This window comes from Delphinapterus leucas, chromosome 8 (genome assembly GCF_059928025.1).
Source record: "Delphinapterus leucas isolate spDelLeu-1000000601 "Yukka" chromosome 8, BTC_Dleu_Yukka2, whole genome shotgun sequence".
In the NCBI taxonomy this organism is placed as follows: domain Eukaryota; kingdom Metazoa; phylum Chordata; class Mammalia; order Artiodactyla; family Monodontidae; genus Delphinapterus; species Delphinapterus leucas.
The window spans coordinates 7249082-7263527 of NC_143136.1; the positions used below are offsets into that span (position 1 = coordinate 7249082).

General features: G+C 44.0%; 1 protein-coding gene across 1 annotated transcript in view; it reads right to left on the bottom strand.

Annotated features, from left to right (window-relative positions):
* Positions 1 to 14446, bottom strand: part of INPP5D (inositol polyphosphate-5-phosphatase D) — a 130763-nt gene that overhangs the window by 49836 nt on the left and 66481 nt on the right. Inside the window, exons 5-6 of the mRNA XM_089916206.1 lie at positions 10688 to 10828; positions 2302 to 2389 (exon numbers count right to left, since the gene is read on the bottom strand). Of these exons, the coding sequence (XP_089772332.1) occupies positions 2302 to 2389; positions 10688 to 10828 (229 nt within the window). The remainder of the gene's footprint in view (positions 1 to 2301; positions 2390 to 10687; positions 10829 to 14446) is intronic.

Here is a 14446-nt window from a genome sequence, read left to right on the forward strand (position 1 = left end):
AAGATGATCCGGCCCCAGGTGTCACTAGCGTTGAGGTTGAGGGCAAAATTCACAACTCAGCCTCAATGTGGGCGAATTGGTCTGAGGGCCACCTGTGGGTTTGTAGAAGCTGACCTGGTTACTGCACTTAGCTTTTCAGTTGAACTTCGGAGGATGTGGGCTCCAAGGTTAACGACTCTCTGTTCTTACATAGGGCAGACCCAGGGCTCTCCCCAAACTTCGGACCAGCAGTCATTTTGATAATGTTGCATTTTGCACCTCCCAGCCGTTCTCAAGTAAATGTCGCGCAGGGGTCCCCATCTTATCTTGCCTACCTAATGGAAAGGGCCTAGTGCTGGTAAGAGGCTACCATGGCCAGATGTCTCACGCAAGCAATTTCACTTACTCCCTCATATACCCCTGCAGTGGCAGATATGACAATGCCCATTTCTCAGATAAGGCAACTAAGGACGGGGCAGGCGGGAAGGAGGTGAGTCAGATATTGAACTTGCATGTTTTTGATCCAGAGGCCAGTGTTCTTTCCTCTACCTCAGGCAGCCTCGGAACTCCCTCTTCCATTTGTGAATTTCTGGAGGCATCAAGACATTGTCTGCTTTTCTTGACAAGTCAGGGTCTCAGACAGGAGGGTGGCAGCCAGAACCCTTTCTCTAAATCCTGATGCCACCTCCCATCCCGTCACTACTCTGTCCTGCCACCGAATGCAAACACTTTGGCCTCTGCACGCAGGGAATCATGCTGGGGCGTGGCTGTTACCAGCTTTTCTCTCTGGAAGCTTCTCCCTCTTCCAATCCTACTTCAAAGATTTCGGTGTGTGGTCTTGTATTCAAACGATTTAAATTTTAGTGTCTGGTAGGGTCACTGTTTTGTCTAGATTTGCTTTTACTTTCCCGGAAATTAACCCACCATTCACTTCAAGGAGAGCAAAATTACGTCGTTGTTTTTTTTTTTTATCCTGATGAATTTTAAGTTGTACAAATAGAACACAAATTTTCTCAGTAAAAGAAAAAAAACTCCAAAAAACCATTTGGGCAAACCTGAAGTCTCCCCTGACCCACGCCCCTCTGGCCCAATTCCATCCCCTCCTCGTGAACAGAGTAGCCCTTTGGGTATAAACACTTCTGGTACGATTTCCACGTGTAGACTTACATCCTAGTTTATATATTGTTCTACCGTTTGCTTTTTTCACCCAACAGTATGCCTTGGAGTCAGTGCATCCACCTTAGAACAGAATTCTGCATCATACTTTAACCCTTTCTCTCTCTGTTTGTGTTTCCAGCGTTTCTGTTTTAGAGACAAAGCTGTGATAAACATTTCTGTCAACATCTCCATGCAAACATGTAGACCCTAAGGCAGCTGCCTGCAGGTGGAATGGCTTACTTGAAGGACTCCGGGCATTAAACATTTTCATGCAGACGGCTAAAGTGCATTTCAGGAAAGCCATTTCCACTCTCAGCTGTGAGTCCCTGACCCTCATGTTAGAGCCAAGTCCTGGCTTCACCAATCAAATTTTCCTGTCTGAGAGGCAAGAAGAGGTCTCCCTGCTTTGCAGGTCATTTTCCAGTTACTAACGAGGTGTTAACTAACATCTTTCCCAGGGTATCCCAGCTATTCCCAGTCCCTCTTCAGTAAAACAGGCTTTTAAAATCCTCTTCCCACTTAAAAAATTTGGTTGCTTTTACTTAATCGTGCTTGGAAGGGTTTGCTTTTTAAACATTTTTAAACCCTTGTCCCTTGCAAGTACTTTCTCTGGAAGTCCTATCTGTGCTTGTTTTTAGCTTTGCCGAGGACACCTTCTGTGACACAGGCAACTTGGCCTTGGCCCCCTGCCAGGCTGTGAGCACGCATATGTGTGTGCATGTGCGTGTGTGTACGTGTGCATGTGTGCGCGTGCGTGTGTGTGTGTCTGGCGGGGGCCTGCCTTCACCTGCTCTTCCTGGGGCATGAGGTGGGATCAAGCATTGAGGCACCTCATGTTTTTTTCAGCTTCTGATGAGAAATGGTGGGAGAAGGTCCTGCCTTGCCTCCTTATTCAGCACTAATAAGGAGTTTTGCTGGCTGTTGCATAATTTGAAATCTTTATTCCTCAAATCAAAATCCAGCGGGGGCAGGGGGATAAACCTTACTGGGGGTCAGGGTGCTGAGGCTCCCCGGCCCCCTTATACTCTGGGGGTCCAACAAAGGCGGTGCTTCCCTCTGAGCCCTCGGGACATTGGTTACCTCTTCTCCCCATGCCCCATCCGACCCCCCACCCCTGCCCCACCGGTTTTATCAATCTCATCTGTCCAATCCCAAAGTCTTTACCTGAGGCCGTGGACGCAGGCTGGGGGAGAGCTGCTGGTCAAACAGTCTCTGCAGAGATTCCAGGGTAGGGAGGGTCCGGGTGACTTCGCTGGGGGCAGGGGACAGGGTGAAGGTCAAGGATTAGTGAGGACCCAGTGAGGCATCACGCACACAGGCTCCAGCTGGAGAGGCGGCGTGGTCACACCCACTCTGGCAAAGGCAGGGATCCTCCCCAGAAGGACAAGCCTGGGCAAAGATCCAGGCCTGCCGGTACTGGTCCATCTCCTGAGAACCCCCCACCCCTTCCGTCCTGACCAGGACCAAACTGGAGCCGTGATGCGTAAACCTGATTCACCTTTGTTTAGCCACACTCAACTACAAAGCCTGTAGAAAATTTGAATCTAGAATCACAAAACGACTTAGAAATAATTTAGTCGTCCATGGTTCCCAAACTTTAGTGTTTGTAAGAATCACACCCTCACCGAGTGTTAAAAACGCAAATGTCTGGGCCCCAACCTGATTTGGTCTGGAATCTGCATTTTAATTCGGTGCCCCAGGGGCTTCGCGTGCCAGCAGTCTGTGCTTTCTGGTTCACATCTCCTCCGAGCAGCTAAGGTGGATGCCCAGAGAGATCTGTCATTGTCTAGGACGCTGACAATTCCAATACCAGGGCTTTATTGATCCTTTGTTCCCTTCTCATCTTTTTCTATTTTCCCATTGTTTTAGGCAGGGTGGGCAGACAATTTTGAGTTCTAATTTTCATCTATTATTTCATCAAAAACTTCACGTTTTTACACATTCAACATTCCTAGTGGTCTCAAAATATTCTATCAATTAAATGTACCAAAATCAGTTGCTAGATATTTGGGTTATTTTGAGATCTTGCTGATTATAAATAAAGGCTGCTGTGAACAGCTTTGTTCATATAGCTCTTCTTTATTTATTTTCAATTACAGTTTTAAGATAACCAGAGATTATGGCTCTTGATCAATATCATTAAGCCTTTGAGTGACAGTGGCCTTGGGCACTGTTCCAGCCTGCTCATCCTTTGTGCTATCTGAATTCTGTTATTCTCTTCTCTCTCTCTTTTAGTGGGCATAACAGTGCATTTTAATACTGATGAATTGATTGGCATATCTTTAATTTCCAATGTCTAAGTATTTTTCTATCTGGTTGGTTTCTATTGTATTTCTCTTCCTATAAACTGTTCATGTCCATTGTTGGTCTTCTGTTGGGAATTTGCTGGTATTTTTATACATTGGTATAAACTCTTACTTATTGCTTTGCTTTTTATTTAATCTGGGTGTTGTAAGTTTTTTTTTCCCCCCATTCTGTTGTTTTCACCCTAGGTAGGCTGGATTTCATTATAAAGTGCTTTATAGTTTTTTATTGCTCTATTTTTCACCTTTTCCTTGGAAATTTTTTTGCTTACCTTAGTTAAAAATTTATCAGCATTTACTCGTGAGCAATTAGTAGCTCACTTTAAATTGGTTTCCCACTCTTTTAAAAGTTATGTTATAAACAGGGTTTTGGGGGGTTGTTGTTATATCTTTTTAGTTCCTTGCTTCATCTGGAATTTAAAAAAAAATATGTGGTGGAAATAAGTTCACCTTTTTCCATGTTGCTATTCATTTTCACTCAACTGCACTTACTCTTTTTTCCACAGTTCTTTTGGGCTAGATCATTGCACAAGCTCATCTTAAATATGATAGGATTTACTTTCAGAATTCATATCATTCATTCAATGAAAACTCTGGAGTGCCTCATATGTACTAGGCAATGTCATGTTCATAGATTGACACATCTCACCATTGCAAGGATGGTGTTGTAGCCTACTGGCTTTGATTGGCCATCCTTGGGACGCCTCTGGGGGCCAAGGATGGGGTGGGGGGAGGTAACTGGCCTGGGGAGGGGGAAGGAAGCGCCAGGCAGACAGGGTTCTCAGTTTCTTTCCCACTTCCAACAGAGCTACTCTCTTAACATAGTGGTATTCTGTTTAAACTGTCATTTCATAAAAGAATTCTAGGCCAAAAAAAAAAAAAAAGAAATTCTAAAGCACTAATTCAGGACATGCTTTACCATCAAATAGATCTCCCTCATTGTTCTCCTCTTTAAAACTATTATTTTAAAAACACAAGTACATATACACAAACTGAATCTTTAGGATTTTCTAAGAATAATGCTGTTATCTCTGTATTTCTAACCTTGGTAAAATTTTGAGAAATCTGGCTCTCAGACGTGTCTGGAGGTGTTGGTTAGGGTCAGAATGACCAAAGACACATAGGGACTTGAGTTGGAAGACTTAAGAACTGGTCTTATCATACAGAAAGGATTTGTCCAGGGAAGTTACCATCAGCAGGGTCCCTGGGAAGCTTGTCTCAGCTTCAGGTCACCACCTCAAGGGAAGATGGGGAGCAAAGACAGGGAGGGCTGCAGTCCTCAGGCAGGTCAGAGCCCAGACACAGCCCAGAAGGGGCCTAGGCCCCCTGAGGGAGCCCTCCCAGAAGGAGAGGCTCCTCCCACCTTGGTCTCAGAGAGATGGTTAATTTCCCCAAGATTCCCATTCAGTTTCCAGCTAGCACATCCAGTATCTCCTAACGGGGAACTCCAGACTCAGAAGCAACATTCTGATACTTTGTTGTTTTCTTAAATTTTTCTTCTCTGATTTTTTGCTTCTTTTTCTTTTTGCTTTAGCAAAAATTTCTCATACAGTATTAAATAATCAGGTGATGATGGGCATCTCTTTTTCTTTTATTAAAATGTTTAATGGGATGATTTTAATGTTTCCCTGTTAAGTGTAATTGGTTTTACATTGACACATATTGCATTATTAAGGAGGGATACTTCTAGTCTTTTTTAAAAAATGATTTTTAAAAATTAGAAATGACTTTTATCAGGTCTATTAGTACATCTATGCAAAGGATTCCCTTATCTCTAATCTCCTGCTAAATTAGTGTTTTCTTTATATTGACTCACACTTACAGTGATTTCTTAGATAAAACCTACATTTTTCATATCACTTAAATTATATTTGCTAGAATATTACTGAAATATTATACATTTATATTAATAAATGAAACTGGATATAGTTTATTTCAGGCTATTATCTTGATTAGGTTTTCAGATTTGAATTGTACTTTTCTTGAATATTGAATTAGGTGATTTTTGTCATTCCCGAATAATTTATAAATCATGGTTATTATTCCTTGAAAGTTCAAAGAGGGTATACATGGTAATTTTTACATTTCATATTTCACATAAAATATTTGTTTCATTTAATTATAAGTTGAAGATTTGTAGCCACGTAATTGCACACTGTACTCTTTATTGATTTGGAAATCTTTAATGCAAATTATTAAATCTACTACATTTCTAATTTTTAAAATTTCCTTAATTGACTTTTTCTTAATTTATTTCTGTTTTTAACTATTTTCCCCCTGCTCTTTTTCTTTCCAGTTGTTGTTATTGTTCATTCGCTTAACAGAGATTTCTTAAAGACTCTGTTTTGTTCACTGCTGTATCTCTAGCCCCTGGAACAGTGTGAGGCTCGTAGTAGGCACACATGCAATCTTTGTTCACGAATATTGAATACATTACTGTTTCCAGTACTCTGCGTGACCGTGGAAATATCAAGGCAATCAGGGTATGACCCATGATGCCTTCAGGAGACTGAGAGCCTGGATTAAGTCTGTATGCTTGACTTATTGTTCTATGCCTCCCTTTCCATAACAGAGCATTTAAAGCTATGGCTTTTCCTCCAAGTAGTGCTTTGGCTGCATCATCTAGAGTTCTGATATACAGAGGCTTGATTACCCCGGGTTTCCAAACCTACCCCACGTAGGCTATCATTGTGTCAAGTGTCTTCTTTAATTCAGCTGTGATTGGAGATGATCAAGAAAGGCCAGATGGTTGGGTAGTTGTGGCTAGTTTGTTATTTATTTCTATTTTCATCATACTGTGTTCTGGGAACACAGAATGAACACTTTTGCTTTGGGTGTATTCATATCCGGCTGCTCAGTAGGCTGCTGGGTTCTTATTTTTAGGATTACCAGCACTCTAAAATTACTGGAAAAAAATTCTTGGAAACTTTTTGAAGTGAAGCCTTGTGATTAGTACATTTTCACCAATTTTTTAAATCTGCAAAGACTCCTTTGGCTCTTGAATGATATCTAGGTTGAGTTAATCCCAAGGAGAAGTCAGTAGTCTTCTCCTTGGAGATATTGCTTCAGAATTTTTATTATATCATCAAGGAGTATGAATAATATTAAGTATTGTAATTTGTAAAACTAATGGTGCTGTTCCTAACTATTTACTTTCCGAGCTCATCTTCCCGTGTGGTTTAGAAGATTATAAGAAGAGGTTCTGGTGCTGTTATTTGGTAGTTCTGTCATTGGATCTTTATGAGGCTTCTCAATAGCTGGATTTAGCTCCTTTATAAACCTGGAAACATTTTTTTCTTTTATATATTTAGTCATCAATTACACATCATTTTTTCCCTGCTTCTTGGAGAGCCCACCCTACCAGCTATAAGTTGAATCTCTATGCCCTCTTTCCAAAGACTATCGATTTTTAATCACACATTCTTGGCATATGCTTTTTTGCGGTACGCGGGCCTCTCACTGTTGTGGCCTCTCCCGTTGCGGAGCACAGGCTCCGGACGCGCCGGCTCAGCGGCCATGGCTCACGGGCCCAGCCGCTCCGTGGCATGTGAGATCCTCCCGGACCGGGGCACGAACCCATGTCCCCTGCATCGGCAGGTGGACTCTCAACCACTGTGCCACCAGGGAAGCCCTCTCATGTTTTTTATATATACTTCCCTGACACTCTGCTCTGTTTTGTGATTTGATTTTCAAGTTTGATTTGAAAACTATGGGTTCATTTTATGGCCTCCAATGAAGCAGTTATAATGATGGTATTTTTGTTTTGGTTGGTTGGTTTCTTTATCAAAATCCTTACCCTGCTCTCAGTTAATTGATACAATAACCTCTCCGACATTTAGACATTTTATTTTAAATTTCTACTTACAATCCTCCTCATTTCTCCACTTCATGGGGTATCAAGTATTTCCAGACTCTGGAGACTTAATTCTTTATTCTCTTTCTCTGGAAAAGTTTCTGTCTGGTTCTAGATAATCTAACTTAGGGTTACAAATCTTCCTCGAGCCTTTGTGCTGCGGAAGTTCCTTCTTTCAGACACAGGTACTGACACTGTAATGACATTTTTGCGGAGGAGGCTCTTGCACTGTTTCTCACTCAGTTCTCTGTGACTTTCCCATCCTCACCCTGGCGTTTGTGTTGGGCCAAGTGGTCTGAGTGGACAAAACTGGCCACCATTGGCACCATCCTCAGCACCCTGTTCCAGTTCCTTCTCCTCCACCCCACCTCTCAACGTCTACCCTGGGCCCCCTTTCCCCTCCATCTGCACTCCCCCCTGTGGTGACCTTACCCCACTCATCTCCCAGCTTCAAGTGCCAACGCATGCTGATGACTCCCAGACATATACCCTTACCCCTGACGTTTCCTGGGCTCTAACTTCGAGAACTAAATCCTTGGTTGGTGGCTCAACTCACAGGATGTCTAATACCGCCTCAAGCCAATGGTAGCTAAGAGAAAGATGCCTCTCCTCCACCCCCTCCTCTTTGACTTTCCCCATCTAAGTAACTGGCATCATCCACCACTCAGCTGCTCGCACCAAAAACCCAAGGGTCACCTCGATTCGTCTTCCCCCCACCCTACATCCATCTGCCAGCTCCACCATCCACACACGCCCCGGGTCACACCAGCTCTCAGCACCCACATGCTCCCAAGCCTTGGGTCATCTAGCTAATATCTATCAGCTCTTCCTGTGTGCCAGGCACTGTCGAAACCCAGGACTCAGCAGGATGCAAAGCAGACACAAATCCCTGCCTCCTCTTGCTTCCCTTCTCGTGGGCCACCATCAGGTCACAAATATAGTAGCTCCCAACTGCCTGCTGCTTTGGGTCTGCCTCCTAAGACCCAGTCTCCACTCAGATTATGGCACAATCCTGAAAATCTCTACCAGGCCTTGGGAGTCTGTGTGATGTGGCTCCTGCTAGCGTTGCCAGATAGAACACAGGACACCCAGTTAAATTAGAGTTTCAGATAAACAATGGATAATCTACTAGTGCAAGTATATCCCAATATTGCATGGTATATACTTATGCTAAAAAAGTATTTGCTGTTCATCTAAAGTTCAGACTTAACTGGCCATCCTGTGTTTTTATTTGCTAAATATGACCACCCTACACCTGACTCTTCCCAACCTCCACTCCTAACATTTTCCTTCACTCTTTATGCTCCAGCCTCACAGACTTTTTGTTCCTCGAGGCTGGCCTCATTCCCACCTCAGGACCTTTGTACTTGACATCCCGCTGCCAAACAGCTGGATGGCTAGCTCCCTCTTGTCACTGAGGTCCCAGCTGTGCGACTGCCTCAGAGAGGTCTCCTTGACCCCCAAAGGACACTAGCACCCTCCCACCCAACGTCTCTCTAGCACTTTTCCCTATTTTATTTTGTCATGATGTTTACTAAAATTATCTTGTTTATTTACAGACTTAATCTACCGCTATACTTCCTTACTAAGACATCAGCTCCAACAAGGTCTAAAGAGCAGGGACTTTGTGCACTGTGTTTATTGCTGCATCCCAGCTCCCAGAATAGAGCTCAGGGCAGGCTCTCCATACATATTTGTTAAGTGAGTGAATGAATGAATGAATGAAGAGCTGTTCCAATCAAAGCAGTTTGAAATCTACTAGTTTATAGTTAGTTTCATGGAACAACATCTGCAGGGTTTGCAGGGGGATGGGAAACATAATTTCTTCCTAAGATTTTCTAAAAGTCCATAACTAACCGCGTCTTCAAGCCTGACTATCACTTTGCCTATGAAGTGAAGACAAACAAATGTTGGGGGGAATTTAGAACATCACGCGGTCTCTCTACTTCTAACTCGAAGTTAACTGTTCAGTAAATAAAGGCCTGTGGGAAACTAGAGAACTAGCTATGTTGAGGAAGCTGCTGTCACCATAAGGATGCGGTGACCCAGATTCTAGGAAAGTCCAGGTAGCAAAGCAGTGTTGGGGAAATGTTCTGAGTGTACTGGGTGAAACTTGTGGAGAGACTTAAAGCTATAGCTCCTCTGGACAAGGAAGCAGCAAAGAACAGGATTTCCACTGGAGCAGAAATAAAAGCTCGCTACCAGTCATGATGAAATTGTGTTTCTGGAAAAGAAAGTGCCGTGTGTGTGTGTTTTTCCTAGTGATAAATGATTTATAACAACAGCATCACATGGAGAAATAACTCTGTGGAAATCTACAAAAATGATGGCTCTGGGTCCAATTGGCTGAAACTGCGTTAGTTGAAAGCCAATTCCTTGAAAGTAAACCTGACTGGCCAATTTGATGAGGGCTCGATTTGTCAAAGAAATTATTCGTTAAATTTACCAAATGTACTGACTGTGCTTTTTAAGAGCCTTTAGAAGGAAAGTTCAAATTGATTGCTGCTGATGAAAGATTCTTGTTTGCATAGAAACTAAGCTAAGATAGATATGGCGCCAGAGAAACTGACAAAAGAATTCTGAAACTGCTGTATATGTAATAAAACACAAAACAGTATAGACTGATAAAACCTCACCCACATGAAATGCTATTTTTCCAACCAACATGTTGACCTTTCATTTGCCATGGGATTGTTTTGGGTCCCTGTGATTTCTTTCAGATGCTTTTAAATGTGATTTTCTATTTTTTCAAGCATTTAAAAAATTCTTTTGTCAATTCTTCAGAGAGTGTATCAGCTTTAAGTTTGCACTTTTAACAATTAAAATGTAATTAAACTTAATTTTAATGGTAATGAAATTAAAGCACATCATGAAATTAAAACACTGAAAGAAACTGGAATTTTTACCAATTGGTCCTTCAGTGAATTCAACAGCAGAACACTCAAGTTTTGGTGAATCGGCTCACTTTAAAAACCTGCCGTCACTGGCAATCTTGAGCCATCACCACCCACGTAGAAAATAGGCTGATTTTAATTTATCTCCTCTTGGTGCCCTTACGTGCTTATCAGATGTGCCGGCTGCAGCAAGAAAGACGAATGGCAGCAAAAGCTGTAGCCTCTGGATCCTTAGCAAGTGTGGAAGGGCTGGCGGTGTACTCCCGCCCACCCCTTCCCATAGCAACTGGCCTCGAATTAACTTTCGTTAAAAAAAAAAAAGCCAACAACCACCAAGTTCAAATGCCATGAAAACAAAACCTCCAACAACCAGATTTCTAAGCCCCACCCACAGCCCAATTACCCGGAGCTGGACACCGGGGCTAAGTGCAGGGGTCACCCTAATGAGCTAGTTCTCTCACCCACGGTCCCCCTTCTCCTATCCTCACAGCAGCCATTACCCATAGAGCTCCTTGCAGAGGAGCGCCGTCAGTTTCTTGAGATGAGGCAGACTGCAGGAGCCCGACTTCACAAAATCAGAGTCCAGGGTGAGCTGAGTGCTTAAATAATCTTGGATAGCTTTCAGATGCTCTTCTGGAAGCCTGAAAAAAAAAAAAAGGAGAGATAACAACATGCTTCTTCGGTTCCTAAACGACAGACACCAGCAGTAACAGGCAGAAGAAGAAATCTGAATTCTCAGCGTCTCCAGCTGAGACACCGGCCCCAGGAGAACATTCGCACACCTGGACAGGCTCCCTGGGTCTTACTGAAGGGGTGGAGATCAGGTCAGACAAGAGTAAAGGGGCCCAAGGGAGGCTGCCTCTAAACCCACCCACTGCTTTGATTGGAACAGTTCTTCAATCCATTCATTCATTCATTCACTCACTTAACAAATATGTATGGAGAGCCTGCCCTGAGCTCTATTCTGGGAGCTGGGATGCAGCAATAAACACAATGCACAAAGTCCCTGCTCTTTAGACCTTGTTGGAGCTGATGTCTTAGTAAGGAAGTATAGCGGTAGATTAAGTCTGTAAATAAAAAGATAATTTTAGTAAACATCATGACAAAATAAAATAGGGAAAAGTGCTAGAGAGACGTTGGGTGGGAGGGTGCTAGTGTCCTTTGGGGGTCAAGGAGACCTTTCTGAGGCAGTCGCAGAGCTGGGACCTCAGTGACAAGAGGGAGCTAGCCATCCAGCTATTTGGCAGCGGGATGTCAAGTACAAAGGTCCTGAGGTGGGAATGAGGCCAGCCTCGAGGAACAAAAATTCTGTGAGGCTGGAGCATAAAGAGTGAAGGAAAGTGTTAGGAGTGGAGGCTGGGAATAATGAACATTAATATATAATAATGAACATTATAGGTGGAAGGAAGTGATACCGGCTGGGGATGGGAAATGTTTATCCGTTGAAAAGGAGAGAGAACAGCTTTGAAAATGTACAGAGGACTTGTTTTCCTGCTTCATCAATTCCTAAAGATCGGATCTGAGCGCTGAGGGATGCTCTAGTCCAGAGATGGCAAATGGCTACAGCTCACAGGCGAACTCCAAGTTCACAGCCAAGGGCCACCTGGAACTCTGTGTCAGGGAGGTTCCCAGTCATCCGAGGCTCCGAGGGGAAGTCTCTGTGCTGAGTGATGGGGCTGGGGGTATGGTATTGGCAGCCTAGGTGCCGGGCCTTTGCACCCCCAGCCCTTGCTCCTGGTCTGGTCCAGTCCCTTTCAACTACGGATGAAGCACATGGGCCCGAGGCAGGACCTGCCCTCGCCTCTCACAGGATGGCCCAGCAGAGGCAGAGCCCGGGCCGCATCGCGCCAGGGCTGCCCCTGAGGTCTGATCGCACCTCTACATTCTATCACCCAGCAGCATTTTTTCCTGGATAACTTTTGAGCTTTTGTTCCTATAATAATGAACATTATAATTACAGCAAGTATGTCCTGAGCATAACATACCAGTCACTCTGCTTAGCCCTTTATGCTCTTTTTTCCCTCTAATCCGCAAATCAACGTTATGAGCCAGATATTACTATTATTCCTATTTTACAAACAAGGAAACGGAGGCTCAAGGATGTTGATTTACGTGTGTGAAAAAATTCATACAAGCCTTAAATAGCTTTGCTCCAGCCTTGCAATCGAGTTGAAGCTAGAGGTCACAGGGTTGTTTTTTCTCTAGGATCCTTGAAAGAATGAAAGGCTGTTGCTCTTGAACAGCAACAGCTGTTCAATGAAAGGCCGAAAAGACATAGATTAGCCATTTTGACTTATTTAGCCTGAGAAGTCAGCAACTATTTATGTACCAGTTGTCATAATATTTAAGTTTAATCTGTACTTATTCTGAGTCTTGACACCATAAAAAAATCCAGTTTCTGCCTCAGTCTGTTTTGCTGAAAAGGAAAAATCTCTCCTACAGCATTAAGATATGTACTTTAACAGTTCTCGTGCCTGTTGACTTTAACTTTGAGACCATCAGTACTTGCTTTAGGAAGCGATATTTGTTAAAATGTTTGTTGTAGAAAAGTGTTGACATAAAGACGTTAAACTCTGTTTATCAGAGAAGGTTGATTTTACTCAGTAGTCTTTTCTTAACTATGACCTAACTGATTAGATCTAATTAACTTGCACAAAAGACTGTGCAGGTTGTCTTATAATTAAGAATAATCTAAAGGCAGTCCTCTGTGTACAAAGCTATTTTACAAGCAACACAGATTAACTTGCAAACACAAGGCAGAAGCTTAGTTTTGCATGACCCAGAAGAGAACTGAGGGCAGGCACCATGGTCCCTCCAATGTGCTCCACCCACACACCTCCATCTCCAAGCAGAAGTTTTAGGCAAGTTCCATTGCCATTTGTTAGCTGAGAAGCCACACCAGCTTCCCCTCAGCTGCCCCCGCCCCCTCTCAGGAGGCTGCGTGGAGGCTTGGCTGAACACCTTGTCCTGCCCCACTGGGCCCTGAGTCCCTAGAGAAGACCTGTCCCTAGAGAGGAGGGACTGACAAGGAGATGTAGCCAATAGACCGCGTGGGAGAGTCAGGAGGTGATGGGCAGCAGTGGCACCATTGTACATCCTTGCCTATTTCCTCAAGGGCTGCCCTGCATTTAACACCTAAACCTGGAGAGAAATAGAATCTCAAGGAAAGTAAACAACAGGCTCTGCCTGAACTATTTTAATAAGCATTTGTTATATGGATACATACATCAGGATAATCATGGTAATGGCTCAACATATCCAAAGCACTGGATATTTAGCTTCTTGAGAAATAGCACAAGGAATTCCAGGAGTGTGCAGAGAATATAACCCGGCGGGCCTGGAGAGCACAAGGAATTCCAGGAGCGTGCAGAGAATGTAACCCGGCCGGCCCGGGGAAGAATTAGAGGAAACGTCAAGGTGGAAGTATAGAAACACCAGGTATCTTAGCAACTGGTGGCTGTGTGCATCTTCAGGCCTTTGCTTTGTATTTGGCTAAATCAGATGGTAGGTGAGCAGCCCTGGCTGTCTCAAATTAATCTTTCAAGCTGGAGATGTTGCATTAGCCCTGCCAATAGGATATTCTTTGGAGGGTCTTTTCCTCATGAAGAAACAAAAAAAATGTTTTTCAATTTTTAACACATGGAGATGGCTGTGTACTAATTAATTCATTCAACACAGATCTAGGGAGTGCCAACTCCGTGCCAGGTGACATGCTGGGTGCTGGGGACACAGTTCCCCTCACGGAGCGTCCTCCCTGTGGAAGCCATCCCCTGGCCTGTGTTAAAGTCAGGGCCTCTGATTTGCAAAATAACCAACGCCCCTCCCAGCCATACCTCCACCTCCCATCATCCAGCCTGGGCCTGCTGAGGGAGGCGAAGGGGCTGCAGGACCTCATCAACATGGACTAGTCTGGTACCACATACGGGGCCAGATTCTGAGAGCCCTGGATCAGGGCAGGTGAAACAAAGTGTTAAAAGGATTGCACCTCACTCCTTCCACCACAAAGAAAGGAGTGGCATGCGGTGTAGACCTCACAGTCTACACCACACATGGAACAGTTGCTCTGACCCATTTCCCGGTGACAAGGAAGTTGGCCTCCTCTGCATGGGGCCCAGAGCAGGTCCAGGCTGCAGTGCAGGCAGCTCCTCCACTGGGGACATCTGAGTCAGTGGACCGCATGGTGGGAGGAGTCTTTGGGACGGGAAAAGATGCCATGTGAGTTCGCAGCAAGCCCCAGCAAGGGAATCACAGCATAGGCC